This window comes from Megalobrama amblycephala, linkage group LG3 (genome assembly GCF_018812025.1).
Source record: "Megalobrama amblycephala isolate DHTTF-2021 linkage group LG3, ASM1881202v1, whole genome shotgun sequence".
Lineage (NCBI taxonomy): Eukaryota > Metazoa > Chordata > Actinopteri > Cypriniformes > Xenocyprididae > Megalobrama > Megalobrama amblycephala.
The window spans coordinates 27,298,886-27,317,633 of record NC_063046.1 but is presented as its reverse complement, the minus strand read 5'-3'; the positions used below and the strand labels follow the sequence as shown (position 1 = coordinate 27,317,633).

General features: G+C 37.5%; 1 protein-coding gene across 2 annotated transcripts; it reads right to left on the bottom strand.

The window, feature by feature from the left end:
• Nucleotides 1-275: 275 nt before the first annotated feature.
• Nucleotides 276-16,491, bottom strand: htr5ab (5-hydroxytryptamine (serotonin) receptor 5A, genome duplicate b). Of its 2 annotated transcripts, XM_048184779.1 has the most exons (4): nucleotides 16,365-16,491; nucleotides 10,531-10,595; nucleotides 8,142-9,260; nucleotides 276-3,188 (listed from the first exon to the last, which is right to left on the bottom strand). In XM_048184779.1, the coding sequence occupies exons 3-4, from the start codon at nucleotides 8,847-8,849 to the stop codon at nucleotides 2,856-2,858; spliced, it is 1,041 nt and encodes a 346-aa protein (XP_048040736.1). In that variant the 5' UTR covers nucleotides 8,850-9,260; nucleotides 10,531-10,595; nucleotides 16,365-16,491; the 3' UTR covers nucleotides 276-2,855. The 2 variants fall into 2 exon arrangements, with proteins under 2 accessions (XP_048040736.1, XP_048040737.1); XM_048184780.1 differs by lacking the exon at nucleotides 10,531-10,595 and having other exon boundaries at nucleotides 16,365-16,487.
• Nucleotides 16,492-18,748: the final 2,257 nt, after the last annotated feature.

Below are 18,748 nucleotides of genomic sequence, written 5' to 3'. Positions count from 1 at the left end.
GAAAAAGTGATGGACACACATGATACATTGAAAGTATTTCAAAGAGATGGAGTGATATCAGTGCTCTCATACTTATTGTGATTCTCTGCACATGCATTGGAAACATTGGGTTATCTGCTAGAGGCATAACAAAGCTGTCACAGAACATCTTGTTTAGCTTAGTATTAACAAGGTATTTTTACAAGTTAAAGTAGCCATTTCAGTGAGGACAGCTATCACAAAACTCGAGATGTGTGGATAGGCTTCTGGCAATACAAAATCAGATGGTTTTCAGCATCAATTACTGATAACCAACAGAGTGATCATTTTCTGAATCTTTAATAACCTTGAATGCATGATCAGTCCATATATTTTATTTAATTGTAGCATAGCTCCCATCACAGAGTAATTACAGGCATGTTTACATTTCGTTCCATGTAATGTCCCTATTCCAGTTTACTTTGCTACTGGTAGCTTACAAAGAGGAAAGCTGAATCCATTCAGGATAATGTACATAAATTCAGAGATGTGCTGCTTTGAAACAAAGGCATTTATTAAGTCATTTATAACCACTATTTTGTTCAATAGTCTTTCTTTCATCTGCACAAGTCTGTAAGTCAAGTCAAGTCAAGTCTAGTCAAATTTTATTTATATAGCACAAATTTAACACAACTATAGTTGATCCAAAGTGCTTTACAGTAAATCAGAAATTAAAATAGAAAAGGAGGGGAAAAATTGAGATAAAAGTCAAATATCAAAGTCAATCAAACAAATTGTATATACATACATAACATGGAACACCAACTATAAAAAAATAATATATACATATACACATATACATGCACAGCATCACTCGAATGCTAAAGAGTAAAAATAAGTCTTTAAACTGGTTTTAAAAACATCCAGTGATGGAGAGGCCCTGGTATACTAAGGTAGACTGTTCCAGAGCTTTGGGGCAGCTACAGAGAAAGCTCGATCACCTTTTGATTTGCAACGTGAACAAGGGACAGATAAAAGTAACCGATCACAAAATCTTAATGACCTAACAGTTGTGTATGGTTTAATAAGATCAGAAATATAATCTGGGGGCCAAGTTGTGCAATGCTTTGTATGCGAAAAGAAGGATCTTAAAGTCAACTCTAAATTTTATGGGGAGCCAATGCAATGAGGCAAGGACAGGGGAGATATGATCCCTTTTTCCAGTTCCTGTCAGCAATCTGGCTGCCGAGTTCTGAACCATCTGTAACCGAGACAGTGTAGATTGAGGTAGGCCAACATAAAGAGAGTTGCAGTAGTCCAATCGAGAAGAAATTAGTGCATGGATCACAATTTCAAGGTCTTTACTAAAAAGAAGGTGCTTCACTTTTGCTACAGATCTAAGTTGGAAAAAAAAGCTACTCTTTAGAACTGCATTTATGTGCTTGTCAAATTGGAAAAGAGGGTTAAAACAGACACCAAGATTTTTTCATTATTGTGCAGGTTGTTAATAAAAGAACCTAACTGTGTTTTAACAGAGTTGTTGGTAGCAGCAGGACCCAGTAGAAGCACTTCGGTTTTATTTTCATTCAGTTGCAGTGAGTTATTTGTCATCCAGGACTTGACTTCATTGAGGCATGAGAAGAGATGATCTAATGAAAAGTAATTTCCTTGTTTGATTGCAAGATATAGTTGGAGGTCGACCAGAAGACCCAGAATAGATAGACAGCAAAATGTCATTCATGACCTTCAGCAATGCTGATTGCAATGCTCTAAAACCAGACTGAAATAGGTCTAGAATATTAAAAGTATCCAGGTATAAAGTAAACTGTAAAAGTGCAACTTTTTCCAAAACCTTTGAAATGAAACAAAGTTTAGAGATAGGCCTGTAGTTGTTATGCACGGTAGGGTCAAGATGAGGTCCTTTCAATAGAGGCTGTATGACAGCATGTTTAAATCTTTCTGGAAATACCCTGTTTATTAAGGAGCTGTTTATTATAGTTAAGAGGGTGGGGATGATTGTATCTAAAACCTCTCTAAACAGACGACCAGGCAAAACTGACAGAATGTAAGTTGACAGAATGTAAGTTTCATCTGAGAAATTATTTTGAGTAATTGAGATGAAGAGACTGGTTGAAAGTTTGTAAAGCTACTGGATGGAATGGAAGGACCAGTTGAGAGTGGTCAGGTGGAGGGAGGTGTGATCTAATGTCCTGTTTTTTCTGAACGAAAACTTAATTTCACGTCTCTACCTGAAATCATGTCTTGCCTTTGTTCATCTTTTGCACATCGACTTTCTTTTCTTGACTTTAATGAAAGGAAATGGGATGGAAATATAAATTGCTCCTTAGCCAAGTCATTTTGGAAGGAGTGAAAGGATGTGAATTAGGCCAGATTTTCATAAAGTGTACATATGCCTACTTGTGACCAAAATGGCTTTGATGTTTCACACCCTTCAGAACAGTGAAACCAGTAATTGTTTTCTCTCTCAAGAGTTCACAGCGATGGTGAGGGATACGGACAATTACTTCAGTGTCTGAATCAGTGGTTCAGTTTTGCTAAAGGGAACACTTGCATTATCTCAGCACTGCTGATTTAACAGACGATGGCCAACTTGTCTAACCATGAAGACGTCAGCAGCCACCATATTTTGACAGATATATGACCAGCAGGTGAAGATGTGATCACTAGAGATATCACTAGGCCTGCAATTTCTTGATGTGGGTTGGCAATCCTCCCTTCCTCCTGGAACAGCAGTTAGAGCCAGTGCATTCATGGCTTTGCTTTCACATCGCTTCTGTGTGATTCTGAAGTGAGAAGATGGCTTTTTTTAATGTTCTTCTCACTTTCTACTCATAAAACCCAAAGGTTTTCATTCCATTCATAGTTCCTTCTGTTCCTCATCGCTGTCTGGAAAAAAGATTTCTAAAGGCGTTGTTGTAGTTCTTATTAAAGGCTGTGTAGATGAGTGGGTTGAAGAAGGAGTTTGAGTAACCCAGCCAGAGAAAGACACTTTTCCAGACAGGTGGGATGTCGCACGAACAGAGTGGAATGATGAGCTCAGCAAGGAAAAAAGGAATCCAGCAGAGCACAAATACACCAATCAGGATCCCCACCATCAGAGCCGCTCTCCTCTCTTTTTGCTCTCGCCATGTCTCGCCATCCGTCTGGAACGATACAGTTGCGTGACGAACCGTGAAAGCCATCTGTGGCTGCCGTTCGGCCTCCTTTACCTGGCAGTAAACAAAAAGATGAAATGTATCGGTATCAGTCAACTATTAGGTACTTCATTGGTGGGCATAAGGGAGAAACTACACATTTTGTGAGTGAAATTGAGTTTCTGTGATCTGTCCTGTGCCACATGGGTTTATATCAATATGCACAGATTCAGAGAAAAAGGAGTGTAACATTCATATCAAATCTCTCAACATTTAATTTAAACATTTTGAAAGGCAGTACATATTTCTTTTTGTACATATTTCTGTCTAGACATCCCATTTTTCCTACACTGATCTTTAAGCAATACTTGCATAACAGGTATCCATTTACTCAACCTGTTACAGAAGATTTTGAAAAGCATAAATTAAAATATTTCAATTCTATAACTCAGAATATCCCCTGGTTTCACAGACAAGGTTTAAGCTAGTCCTACACTAAAATGCATGTTTGAGCTGTCTTAACTGAAAGCAACTTGACTCAATGTCCCATTTTGTCGCAGTGGTGTTCTGAAATGAGCAAACAATGACCTCGCAGTTTTTTATTTTAGTAACACTTTAAAATAAGGTTCAGTAGTTAACATTAGTTAACTTCATTAGTTAACATGAACTAATAATGAACTGCACTTCTACAGCATTTATTAATCTTTGTTAATGTTCATTTCAACATTTACTAATACATTATTAAAATCTTGTTAACATTAGTTAATGCACTGTGAACTAACATGAACAAACAATGCACAACTGTATTTTCATTAACTGACCTTAACAAAGATTAGTAAATACAGTAACAAATGTATTGCTCATGGTAAGTTCATGTTAAGCCGTGCACACACTTAGCGATTGTAAGGCCGATTATGAATGTAAATTGATACTTATGACTGATCGCGCTCAAACATGTCCAGTCAGAGCCAGTTGCGTTCAGTCTGCGATTACAGTCGGTGTTCAAATTCCATGTGTAAGTATTTAAATCGGCTTCAGTCGCAGGAAATAATCGCTTGTATGTTGAGCACAGTCACAGAATGTTTTAGCTAGTCGTTAAATGTGTGCCCGGCTTTAGTTAATACATTCACTTATGTTTAACTAATGAAACTTATTGTAAAGTGTTTATTTTTTATATGTAAATTCATATGCGTTACTTGTCACATTTTCCTTGTTAAATGAACATTACTTTAAAAAGAAAAAAAAAAGAAACCAAATACAATTCTATTTCGTATTTTTACATTAACAATGTAATGAATGTTCTTTTTATTAAAACCAAGTCAATCTCATCAAGTTAGTGTTTTAAGCATTTTTACATTTATTCCAAAATAATAACTAAAGGCAGTAACAGTTTAAACAATATATTTTATTTGTGTATTGATTTTCATCTGTTCTTTTTAATAGTCAACTTATTTCGGATCATCAGTCATGCTTGGTAAACACTGTCACAGACACGAAGATGCTCACTAAAACCCCTACAGTCATCGTGTTTTCAGGTCTTTTGACATTTGGATTTGATGTAACAAACCGGTGATATCTAAGTGGGTTTTAAGTGTTCCTTTAGAAAAACGAGTAACTTGTACACTTTTTATTGTCATATTCTGTAATATTTGCGTTGTTTTATTTTTGTAATATAGATTATTTTCTCATCTTAATTTTTTGAGGAGGCACTGCCTCCCTTGCCTCCATGGAGGAAACGCCCCTGATCTTTTACATAAAGCAATTACTGGACTAAAATATCTGAGACTATTTCACATACAGTACATGCATTAATGTTGGAAAATAATGTTGGAAAGAAGCATCTTTCCCCAGCTTTGTGAGACTGAGGTAGCTTCTGCAACACAACGTTGTGTGACCAATCTCACATCATTTCCCTTTGAAAGCAGAGGTGAGAATTTTCTAAATCAAGAGAATATATTTATATTTCCTGTATTTGCTTACAAAGTTCCTTGTGACAGTGTTATCAACGAAGAAGTCTGCATTAAGCTTTATGTGTTGCTAAGTGACAGCAGGTTAAAACCACACCACTCCGCTTTCGTACTGCTCACATACTCTAATCTGGAATGCTGCAAACACAGAGAAGCAGAGTGATATATACTGTTAAAGGTGCCGTAAAACGTCTTTTTAAAAGATGTAATATAAGTCTAAGGTGTCCCCTGAATGTGTCTGTGAAGTTTCAGATCAAAATACCCCATAGATTTTTTTTTAATTAATTTTTTTAACTATTTTGGGGCATCATTAAATATGAGCCGATTTAGGCTGCAGCCCCTTTAAATGCTCACGCTCCCCGCCCACGGAGCTCGCGCTTGCCTTAAACAGTGCATAAACAAAGTTTATAACAGCTAATATAACCCTCAAAATGGATCTTTACAAAGTGTTCGTCATGCAACGTCTAATCGCGCAAGTATGGTATTTATTTGGATGTTTACATTTGATTTTGAATGAGTTTGAGGCTGTGCTCCGTGGCTAACGGCTAATGCTACACTGTTGGAGAGATTTATAAAGAATGAAGTTGTGTTTATGAATTATACAGACTGCAAGTGTTTAAAAATGAAAATAGAGACTGCTCTTGTCTCAGTGAATACAGTAAGAAACGATGGTAACTTTAACCACATTTAACAGTACATTAGCAACATGCTAACGAAACATTTAGAAAGACAATTTACAAATATCACTAAAAATATCATGTTATCATGGATCATGCCAGTTATTATCGCTCCATCTGCCATTTTTCGCTATTGTCCTTGCTTGCTTACCTAGTCTGATGATTCAGATGTGCACAGATCCAGACGGTAATACTGGCTGCCCTTGTGTAATGCCTCGATCATGGGCTGGCATATGCAAATATTGGGGGCGTACATATTAATGATCCCGACTGTTACGTAACAGTTGGTGTTATGTTGAGATTCACCTGTTCTTCTGAGGTCTTTTAAACAAATGAGATTTACACAAGGAGGAGGAAACAATGGAGTTTGAGACTCACTGTCATTTCCATGTACTGAACTCTTGTTATTCAACTATGCCGAGGTAAATTCAATTTTCAATTCGATGGCACCTTTAAACATCCCAGTACTGTTATATGAACTACTGGCACTTTGGAACTGCAGCTTATCCAATCAAATTAGAGGACCGGAACTAACTGTTGTATAAAATATATATTTACCCTGGTAAATTTGCTTTGACATAAAATCCTACACTACAACAGTACAGAACACTACAGTATATAAACATTGTTTGCCTTGTGTTTTGCATCTTGAATCTTTAAAATGAATATTTAAATTTGCTTTAGTAGCTTTTTGTTTGAAGGGTGTTGGTGAGTGAGTGGAGTACTGTGGCAGAACAAAACAATTACTGGGCATGATTGCTTGTGCGTTTCAACAGATAAAGGAGGCAACCGGGCAATAAATTGATTCTTGGATCAGTGTACGTTAGTGAGAATAATGCACTCCAAATGCATAGTGAGAAGTTGCTTCTAATTATACCCTTTTCTCTCACTCTGAGCACACGCGTGTGTTGGGAGGGAACTGTGTGTCAATGTGGGGCCAGGTGTCAGCTCCTGTGGGTTGAGAGTACCTACTGAGAAAATACCTTTCTAATGATAGACTGTCCGTGCATTAGTGGTGGGGATTTTTAGTAACTCTTTTCGCAGGTTATACTGTTCTGCTGCTTGGTGGCTGTCTTTATAAATGTGAGGCATTACTAAATCATTCAACCTATTCATTCGAAAATGGTGATTCATTTTTTAATGATACAAGTGTCTGCCTTTATGAGTGGCTCATTGAATTATTTTCTCAATTGATTAGTTCCTTCAGGCAGTGACTAGCTGCATCTGAATAAGCATACTTTCACCTCTATAGTAGGTGAAAACGTAGTATACATAAAAAAATAACGTCTTAATTCACAGAATTGATAAAACAGTAGGCAAACCTGACCTATTACTTCAAGTGAGATGCATGTACACTTTACTATCCAACATGACACAGGAGAGGATTTGTGTAGTATATACAGTACAACACCAAAAATATGTTTGAGAACCCTTTGAAAATATCTGAATTTCTATATATTATTTATAAAATGTGGTCTGATTTTCATCTAAGTCACAATTAAAAACAAACATAATCCAACTCAACTAATAAACAAATTGTACTTTTCAATTTTTTATTGAAGACATTGAGTGATCCTTGAAAGTGTGGGTTGCACACAATAACGGCACACTTCTAGGAAAATTCTCTGTGAACAGTTGAGACAATAGTTGAACAGATTAGAGAAAACAATACAATACAAAAAAAAAAAAAAAAAAAAAAAAAGGGCTCTGCACACCAACTTCAAAATCTCATCTCAAATGTGAAACGTGGTGGACAGAGCATCATGGTTTAAAGCTGCTTTCCTGCCTCAGTGCCTGGACACTTTATAATTCATTGTTCCATTAACGATTGCAAAGTCTATCCAGACATTTTACGGTAGAATATTGGAACAGAAGCTAATGACTTCAAGCTTTAGAGATGCTGGGTGATGCAACAAGACAATGATCAAAATCATGCAAATTATACCAAAGAATGATTATACCTACTAAAGAATGGTTGAAAAAAAGGCATATTTTTCCTGACCTTAAGCCAATTCAGATGTTGCATGTGACATAACCTAAAGAGGGCTGTGCTATCAAGATGACCTAGAATTTCTCAACTGAAACAGATTTGTGGGAAGCTGCTAATGGAGGATCTACAAGTTATAAATTTCAATGTTTCACTTACTTTCTGCACCCTGCATTGTGGATGACTGCTCAATGTATTCAATAAAATGTGAACAATTATACAGTTATTTGTGTTATTAGTTTAGTCAGATTGTGTTTATCTGTAATTGTGAATTAAAGATCAGACCACATTTTTTGAGTAAACAATGGAGAAATCCAGGTAGAGAATCAAATTTCAAGGAGAACACAAACTTATTCTTGCCACTGTGTATACATAATCTTATATCATCTTTTTTTACCTCTATGACCTCAGCCATGGGTGTGATGGTGTTGGTCTTGCGAGAGCCAATGCGGAACTTGGCAGCCTTGTATATCTTCCAATAGACAAAGAGCACCACGCAGAGGGGCAGGTAAAAGGCTCCAAAAGTAGAGAAGACTGTGTAGGAGGGCTCCTGGCTTACTTGACAAGTCAGGCTGTCTTCTGAGTAAGTCTCACCCCAACCAAAAAGTGGAGAAAGTGAGATAACAGAGGAGAGTAGCCATGTGAGGCAGATCATCACATTGGAGATTCGTTTGCGTGTTTTTAATGTGTACTCCAGGTGGCGTGTTATGGACCAATAACGATCTAGGGCAATGGCCGTCACATTCCAGATACTGGCTGTGCAACAGAGTACATCGCAGGAGATCCAGACCTGACACAGGGCCCGACCCAGAATCCACCGACGACCATAAAGCTCCCTAACTAGACTTAGGGGCATAACCAGTCCTGCAACCATCACATCCGAGATAGCCATGGAGGCAACCAGATTGTGGGGAACACGATGGAAGGTGCGCACCCTCAGGATGGTCAGCAAAACCAGAAGATTCCATACAAAGGTTGCCACCACTAGCATGGCCAGCAAAGTGAGCGTGAGAACACTGAACACAGAAAACGGGCGGTACAGATTACCCAATCCCGATCCTCCAGAGATATTAGCCGAAAGAACTGTAACATTGGGTTGAGTCATGGCAGCATGTGATGGTGCAAACAGATATCTGGCTCTAATTAAAAGGCAAGGTGAAAATAAATGAAGTCACTCTAAGAGCAAACTGATGAGTTTTTTTTTACTTTTTTTTAGATCAGGCATGATTTTCTTGTTGGATTTTTTCAAGTTAATTCATTTGAAAATATTTGCAAGAGTTTGTTTTCTGAGTGGGCGTCATGTGTTCTTGGCACTACAATTTGTGAGCTTATTGTTCTTTAGCTCACAGTTCTGTACGCCGGTCACTGAAAAGGTGGGTGTTTTAAAGTGCTGCCATACTGATAGATGACATTATGATTGCACATATTGATAATCGTGAGTTTATAGCCTTCAGCAATTTAAAGGTTCACAGGACACACATCTGAAGATGAGATAAGCCATCCTCCATCCTTCATCCTATAACACAAAGAAAAAAAGGATATGAATAAATGAATTTTATAGCTCATTGCACAAAATCGTCTCATTCAGCTACCACCTAAAATAGAAAGCAGCCCTAGGCTATGGAATGGGTTTCTTCTTTTTTTTTCTATATATATCTCATGTGTTCGTGCCAGGACACTGTAAACACATCACAGTGGAGGATGTACATGCTGTGAAGGGTCTGATTCTGGCCATGAACAGTGCAAACTATAAGTTTTGCCCCATGAATGTCCCCTCTATAAGTGTAAATTCATGTGTTGTGATGTTCCACCTAGCTGTATTAATTTGATAAAAACAACAAGAACGAATGATACAAAACATTTGGGCTGATGATTTCCCTAGGTAATTATTCCATTCCACTTTGTGGATTTTCTGCCTTTTTGCTAACATACTTTTTAATGACATATTCTTATTTTAGCTGCTCAAGTCCTCTGTAGAAATTTTTCAACAAGTTCTTAGCCACTTGTTCTTAGCCATTTACAAAAAAAAAAAAAAAAAAAAAATTTAACTTCATTCTCAGACAGGAAAGAGTCTCATTCATCATTATTTTGCCTCTGCTTAATATAAAATTGGGTCAGTTATTATTTATTCTTCTAGCTTCTGTAATTTGGTCCATGGAGTCCTTGAGGTTTCAGATCCTCCATTGGGTTAGATGTAATTGGTTCTAAATGCTTGTGTTCGCTTCAATTACTTGTACTAACTGAAATTACACAGGAGACTTCGATTGACTGCCTGTCTTTTTATTGACCTTTCAGCAATAATGTCAGCTGCTATAGATTCATCCCCCAGGAAGAAGCATATTTATTCCAAAAACACAGCCATCTCCACTGAAAAGTAGCTGTAGAGGATGTCAAAGGATATTATAGAGCTAAAAGGCTTTGATTTTCATTAGTTCCTGGTTTATGTGTGTCGAATCTGAACCTCTGTTGGCCTTCAAAACCCAATTAGAGGTACAAAGGCCAGCACGCTTGTCAAGAGATCTCAGTGGTAGAATCATCAAAACATCAAATACCTGTCAGCAGCACAACAGTGTAGGGAATATTACAAGCTGTCATATCAGTAATGACAACAATGAGAGGCCTGAGTTTTCTGCCATGTTGAAAGCTGTCTCTTTTCAGACACAGGAATACAAGTGTGATTTTTGTGTTAGTTTAATTCATTTCAAACAAAGCATAAAAATAGAAAATGGGATTTGTGACAGAAGGGCACTGAGGTGTCAACAGACATTTCGTCTTGATTAACGCACCTCTGATTGCTCATAGTGCATCTCATTACCCAGCATGCTCATCATCAGTAAGTCTGGAGTCAGTCCTGTCAGGAGGAACAGAGAGGAAACACACATTGTCCACACTCGACAGGCTCATTACCACACACAAGCACAGAGGAACACTGACTACAAATTCCCGCTCATTTTCTCTCAGTGCTGCTGAGCTTTGTTTACTCCGTTGGTATGACAAAGTCACTTTAAAGAGAAAATTACATTTATGGAAAAGATCTAAGATATACATCAAAACCTCTGTCTTACTGACTGGACAAAATTAGTCAACCCATATTTTTGATAATATTCCTCCTTTTACCCATCATTTACTCTACTTTCATCTTCCTTCTCTCTCTGCATCTCTTCACGTCATCTTTAAATCTTTCCCTGCTGTTGTTCACCTCCATCTCTTTTATTAGCCTGTACCCAGAGTCATGAAATTGGACACACACATGCACCTAAACACATAATCAGTGGCAAGAAAAGCCCTCAGCATATTGTCTTGGTGGTGTTCAACTAATCATCCCTGACAGTTACCCCTCAGCAAATCAACCAGGGCACTTAGAAATAAAGGCACCTGTCATTTATTGCCATTCCCATAAGAGTGCGATGAAATATGAGCTTATTTTTTTTAACTATACAAGATTCTGAGGATAAAAAGCATTCTGTTGTGTTTGAGTTTGTTTACTTAACACGCCACATGACAGAGACAGAAATAGACAGTAAGAGATTGAAGGAATAGTTAACTCAAAAATGAAACTTCTGTCATCATTTACTCACCATCATGTTGTTCCGAACCTGTATGACATTATGTCTTCTGTAATACACAAAAAGATGATGACAAAATGTTCATACTTGAGTGAACTATCCCTAACAGAAAAAGATGTAAGGACTGTGAGAATGTGAATGTGTACCAAATATACTGTTTATAATCCTGTTTTTCACATATGCTGTGCTCTTGGGAATCTTTAATGGATTGCTCACTGCTATTATTTTAGCTCAATATTTAACAATGTCCTAAGAATTATATAAACTCAAGCAATTAACCTGCATAAACTTACTCCTTAAATGTTTTGAACTTTTTTTTTTTTTTCAAATTTAGCTTCTCAACCTGATCAGAAAGACAAGGAACCGGTTCCCAGAGTGGCTCCAGATAAATGGTTAAGAGTCCAGGTTCATTTCCAATTAAGGTGACGCAAGAACTGAATAGTTACTGAGATTGCAATCCTGCACTGACAATATCAGTATCATGGATTAGAGATGTTCCGATACCCTTTTCCATTCCCGATACCGATTCCGATACCTAATCTCAGGGTATCGGCCGATACCGAGTACTGATCCGATACCTGGGTGTGTATCTGTATATACAGCTGTATATACTACTAGCCCTGTATGAATTGATAGAATTATTTTTATGTTATGGTGTGTTTCAGACTTATCCCTTAATAAAACACGAACAAATACATACAGTATTTTTATTAACTGACATACATTCGTCAGTTATATTATTTATTTATTTTAAGTGAAAAAGAACTTCAAATGAAGCCAAAAATCTAACACTGTAAACTGAAAAAGGTATTTTAGTTTTACAATATAACTGTATAAAAACAGCGCAACAAATAAATCTAGGAATATAATTATAAGAAAATAATCTCTCTAAAACTTAAAGTTCAGAAACAATTTTGTTAAAGGGTCATGAAACCCCCCTGTTTTAGCCGGGTCGTTCACACCTCTGAGCTGGAAAATCTCTGTTAAAATGGGCGTGTAATGCTGCGTTCCAGGCAGGTTTTTGAGCCTGTAAGTCACGACTTCAAATCACGACTCACGACTTTGTAGCGTTCCAGGAAAGTTATGCCAAACTGCGTAAAAGTGTAAACAAACCAACATGGCGGACCATAGGGGGCTTATGCTCATTAACAATTATTTCTCATAATTAATTATTTCCTTGCTTATTTGAGGGAAACAGAGGAGGAAAACGGCGCATAAGGAAAGAGAAGCTGTTATAGCTTTTATTTTACCGTGCACTTGCATAAACACCGCATCCGTAGGGGCTGCCATTGTTGTTTCGTGGGCTATGTGATGTCAGAACCCGTAACTGGGAGTACGTCGATCTAGTACGAGTTCACGGGTGGGAAGTAACGGCTTTGACTGCTGTTCCAGTGCACTTTCACGGGTAGAAGGTTGGAAAAACAGGGGTTACGGGTTGCCTGGAATGCAGCATAAAACTCTGGAAAAGTGGGAGTGTAGAGGGGGGGAAGAGGGGAGAGAACAACCAATGAAACAGAGACATACAACACACTCATTATACAGAATAATGAATATTTGATATATAAGCACGGAGATAATAAATAACATCAAACTCCCAAGCACAAGGGAGAAATGCGAAAGAATATTTAAAAGGGCTAATAATACTTTCAGTACGTTTACAAGCACTACAGTCTCGTGATAAACGACACGTAGTTTAACAAAGAAAGAATAAAGACATAGTTTAATTTTGTCCATTCTCTAAGTCTTTTGTTCATCAGAATAATTGTGTCATCACGTTCAGATACACGTGTCATTGTCCATTTTGCACATATATTTCATTTGAAGAAGACTTGATGAAATATGTGTGCATACACCGTGCTGGTTCATGTTTGGTGCAGGAGAATATGTGAAATGTGTCTATAAAAACTTTAAACACGGATACTTTATTCTGTATATGAGCCATGATCCACAGGGCTAGTGTTATTAAACTCATCGCGGAGCTCCGCGCTGAAACCGTTCATATGCGCGCTCCACGTGTATATCATAATAACAATTGTATTTTTCCATGTGTTCGTATTCAAACTTCAGTTCTGACCGCATCGCGGGCAAAATACAAACAACACTCATGTGCTGCTGTGCTGACGGAAACATACACACGGCTCGCATGTCTGAACGCAGAGGTGAATGAACAGCACTTTTGTGACATTTGAATTCTCCGCTGTAATGCGATCTCATGCAAACATATTTTCCATTTGTGTTGGTAGATTACAGCAAAACAATCCACATGCACCCAAACTTCTGCTCTGTTTGCATAGTAGGGAAACGCATTTTTGTTGTAGCACAAACAAACACAACTATACGACCCATGTCTCTGAATGACAACAGACAGAGGCGAGAGAAGTGATACTTCCTCATGCATAATACCACAATTATAATCATATGCATACTACAGCGCAGCGATTGGATTGAATGAGCTTTATGTCATGAATAAATGTAGAAACTGTTGACGTCAGCATGTTCGACCAGTCCATACTTGGAGCCAACCAGCACTCCGAATCCTGCCGATAGTACACGATGACGTCAGATTTTGTGACGTTGCTCCAACTTTGCTTTTCAAAGTGGAAGACAAAAATCACTCTGAAAAAGGCAAAAATAACTAATTTCAAATTATAAATAAAATTAATGAGTACCTTTAGTGTTTTCAATGATGTGCAGCCTATACATATCTGTTCACAGCTCAAAAAATGTGTTCTGAGGTTTCATGACCCTTTAAATAAAAATCTCACGTTTTCGACAGCTGAAAGTGGCTGGTCATCCAGAACAATAAACTTGACAATTTTGTCGGTTATCTTTATCGCTCGTTGGGTGTCTTTTGAAAACTTTTCTCTTTGTTTGAATGAAGCTTCCAAAGATTGTTGATTCTGGCATGCCTCATCCTTCTCCGTCCTAACTTTTTTGTAAACTTTGTGTTGCGCGGGGTGACGCGTCTTCAAATGCTTTATTAAGTTACTTGTGTTAAAGTTGCCAATACTTGTGCCACCCCTCGAAATTGCAGCACTGCATATGAGACTGGTTGGTCCAGTCTGAAATACTGCCACTTCTTCTTCGCTGCTCTAAACAGTGGTTGCATGTGGCAACACAGCACAACTTCCTGTGTTTGCATTCTGAGCTGCGAAAAGAACTGATTTCCGATTTGCTGCGTTAAGCAAAGATAGCAGGCACAACTTGGTATTGTTTAAGAAAATGATATCGGATCGGTACATGAGTTTAATTACTCGCCGATACCGATGCCAGAATTTTTTGTGGCATCGGTGGTATATCCGATACTAGTATCGGAATTGGAACAACCCTACTCTCGAGCACAGCACATAACCACAGGCTGCTGCAGGGGGTTGTCTCTGCAATCAGTGTAGTGTATGCTACTTTGAATAAAAGTCCTATTAAATAATATATCTGACTTGACCATGAATTTGGCCATTACCACAAGAATTACATGACTAATTTTTTTTTTAAATGAAATTTAACTTATGAATTTTTACTTCATGAGGCATTTACAATAAATCAAGTTCACTTAATTGTCAATGTTCTTTATTAAACCCTGACCAGCAACTGCCAGTGAACATTAAATTCACATTTATAACATTAACAGAAACTCTTATTCAGACCCTGCTGAAAAGTGTGCTTAAACATGTTGGGGTTTGATGGTTTTAGCTGGTCCTCTGGTCAGTTTGCTGTTATTAGAGGAGTTTTGAGGACATTTTTGAGCTGGTCAGCCTGGAAGACCAGCTAAACCACAAGCGACTTAAAGTCATTAATTAATGATTATAATATCTTCCCCTCCCTGCAGCGACATCTCTTCTCTGATGACGTGTTTACCGGCTCGAGGGCGGGACAATCTGTCACTCACATGAGATCATAGCAACAAAATCAAGTCCCGTCCTACATTTTTTATTGTTTGATGAGCAGTTTCACTTGGATATACATCACAAAATGGAAGAAAAGACTATTGCAACATCTGTTTTATGCCTACTTTAAAGTGTTTAAAGTTAGTATCACATAATGGAAATTTGGGAAGCTGTACAAATACAAAGCGCTGCAATAACCTACACCAAATAAAGACACAATACAATAAAACTAAGTGAAACAATTGTATATTGTTTTTTATTATAAAATTATGCAAATGCATCATAGGATTGGTCTGCTGTCTAGATAAACCAATAGTAGACTGCTTAATGACGGCAATTAGCCTATGTGAGCCACTGAATATAAATATAGCTACTGTGTTATAGGACAGTGCCCTTTTTTTTTGGACAAAAAGTGAACTATGATAAAAGTGCACAGTTAATACACAGTAATAATATGTTCCAATGAAAGAAAACATGGCATCTCACTTCTCATTATTTTATGCATTTTTGTAGCAGAGAAATTCCACTTATACTGTGCACGAACGCGGAGGTTTAAGTAGATCAATGACCCAGCAGGAGTGCAAACTCTCTTATTTGAGCACTTGTCACTCAAATGAGGGTTTCACGGGATGAAACATCAATCGCTGTTTTCTAAGAAAATGCGCGCAATTCGCATCAGCAAAATCGCCTGAAAGCTTCTCACTCCAGCAACCTACTTTAAAGCTGTAAAGTTCAACAAATTTCAGAGATTCAAGCGAGAGCTATCATTAAGCTACGTTAAATAATGTGTGGTCACTTCACGACACGGGCTCAACCAAATGTTCCTGCATCCATTGGGGACAGAAACTCGCCAGAGAAATCTGATATCTGCCTTTTAATTATTACATTTAAATCCCAAAGGCTTTAAAGGTGCTGCATTAAAAACGCTGTGTCTACACTTCACTTCAAGGACACCCATTTTTTCCACCTCAATGCTCTACATCTAGGACAGGACAACAATAAATTGGCAAACGTTTTGCAGCGACCGCCTCATATCACTTTTTAGAAAGAGATTTGAAAAACATTACAGTCCGCTTATATCTCGATAAATGTCGCCAATGCAGCACACTAAACATAGCGTTTCTTACACTTTGCACACAGCAAACGTCTACTAAAGCACTTAATACTCACCCTTAATCACAACAGCAATACGAAGATGCCACAAAAGTGCAGGATTGATTAGCTTTATATTGTCGAAAGCTACTGTTCTGCCCACCCGAAACCGTCTTCATCTAAACACACTATACTTCAGTCAGGGCTTCTTCAATACCGCATGTGGATTGAACCAATGTGTGGCGTAGGGGTGTTGCGTCAATACGGTACGGTGAAGTATTCTAGCTATAAGAATCACATGCCGATTAAGGACTTCATAAGCTGTAAGCAATGACCGACTCCTGAAATTCGTGAAAATATTGATAAGTTGTACACTATTGTAAATAACAGATCAAGAGCACAATGGTTAGCTCAAACTTTTTTTTAACTGTCTTGCACTAAAGTTGTCAAACATGTTTCAGTGAAACGCTCTGTTCCACATAGCGATCTATATTAATATTTAATCAGTTCAATCTGAAACCTATTTCAGTTACAGCTGTTTTTTTCCCTCTTTTCGCTGAGCTCGCGCATTCCTTTTGGGATCAGCGCGCGCGTATTAACCTGGAAATTATAAAATCATAGTGGGCACACGGCTTAATTAAATCGAAAAAAAGTCTTCATATGTCTAACACAAAACTGTCAGAGACTCTCATAACCTATATAGATAGAGAAGAAACGATTTCCATGCTTTGACGGTTGACCCAAGACTGTCAATAGTCCAATAACAAATCATGTTGTTGGTGCTGTTAGGTACGTCCTTTATCACAGTAGCAATACAATAGAAATGTAACACGTAGATGTCCTTGAATTATTGGTGAGAATTTGAAAGTACTGTATGTAATATATACTGTATGCTTACTAAAGACTTTAATGTATCACCAAAGATCACCGTTTATGTTCACATTAAAGTAGCCTACTACAGAAGCTCCATAGCCTCCAATGAGAGTGTGACATTCATGCACATCAAGTGCTTCAAGGTCACTCTATTGGGTATATGTCGAACGTCCATGACCAAACCGGAAAACTGGTCTCATTGCATCTGCTTGTCAGAGAAAGTGTTAAAGGGTTAGTTCACCCAAAAATGAAAATTATGTCATTAATGACTCACCCTCATGTCGTTCCAAACCCGTAAGACCTTCATTCATCTTCGGAACACAGTTTAAGATATTTTAGATTTAGTCCGAGAGCTTTCTGTCCCTACACTGAAAATGTATGTATGGTATACTGTCCATGTCCAAAAAGATAATAAAAACATCATCAAAGTAGTCCATGTGACATCAGTGGGTTAGTTAGAATTTGTTGAAGCATCGAAAATACATTTTGGTCCAAAAATAACAAAAACTACGACTTTATTCAGCATTGTCTTCTCTTCCGGGTCTGTTGTCAATCCGCGACTCCGCAGTCATCATTTACTCACTCTTATATCGCTCCAAACTTGTTAGCACTTCTTTCTTTTGCAGAAAATAATAAACTATCCCTTTAAGATTTAGAAGGTTATACACAACCATCTTTAATAGTCTCTTCTTCCAAACAATTTAGTCCAGACATTATTTGACAGTTGACTATTTGAAGAATTACACCAGCACAACTACTCAGCTTAATACAGGAAAATCACTAAACTATAAATAAGACAACAATGTTGCTAAAATACAATGCTTCTATATTACAAAACATGTAGAAAATAATTTATTTCACACATATATGAATCAGCAAAGTACTTCAAATAAGCATAGCAATTAAAAACTTTCACTTAGTAAATTTAAATGGTTATAACAAGGGTAATGTTTGAGACCAGCAGAGTGACGTTTTCATTCACTGTCATTTTTAATGAATCTGTGGCAAACACTCAAGGGAAAATCAAGCCATTCATGCATTTTTAATTCACATTTATTATTTATTTTTAGCTCATTCTCTTAACTCAGTGAGTGATTACAATATAATTTGAGACCCATGCAGGTTCTGTACTGTGTGATGTAAAAACACTATTATTGAATAGATTATGAACTGGTGTCTGTAGAATGATCAACCTAAACATTGACTTATGAAGGACTGCCTAAATGCTAATGTGCTAATGCGAAGGTGATCTTCATTCTCCTACTCCCAAGCTCCATTATCCACCTGTTCCTTCTGAGAAGACCAGTAAGATAAGAAAGCAAAATTACCATTCCAGTTATAAGTGATCTAAAGGTTTGTGTGTGTATGTTTCAATAAACCGTTTCAACTGAGTTTACTTACTGTTTCCTGACAATAATCAGTTTTCCTTCCTGTGAGTCTGTAAAAGTAATTAGCACTGTCCCATTTTCACAAGCTTGTTTACTAAATTGTGGTGATGCTGAAAGTGGAGGAGTCAATGAGTCTCATTTTGGAGAAGTGTTACTAAAGTCTGTTTCTAAGAGTGCCACTCAATTTCAAACATTAAAGCC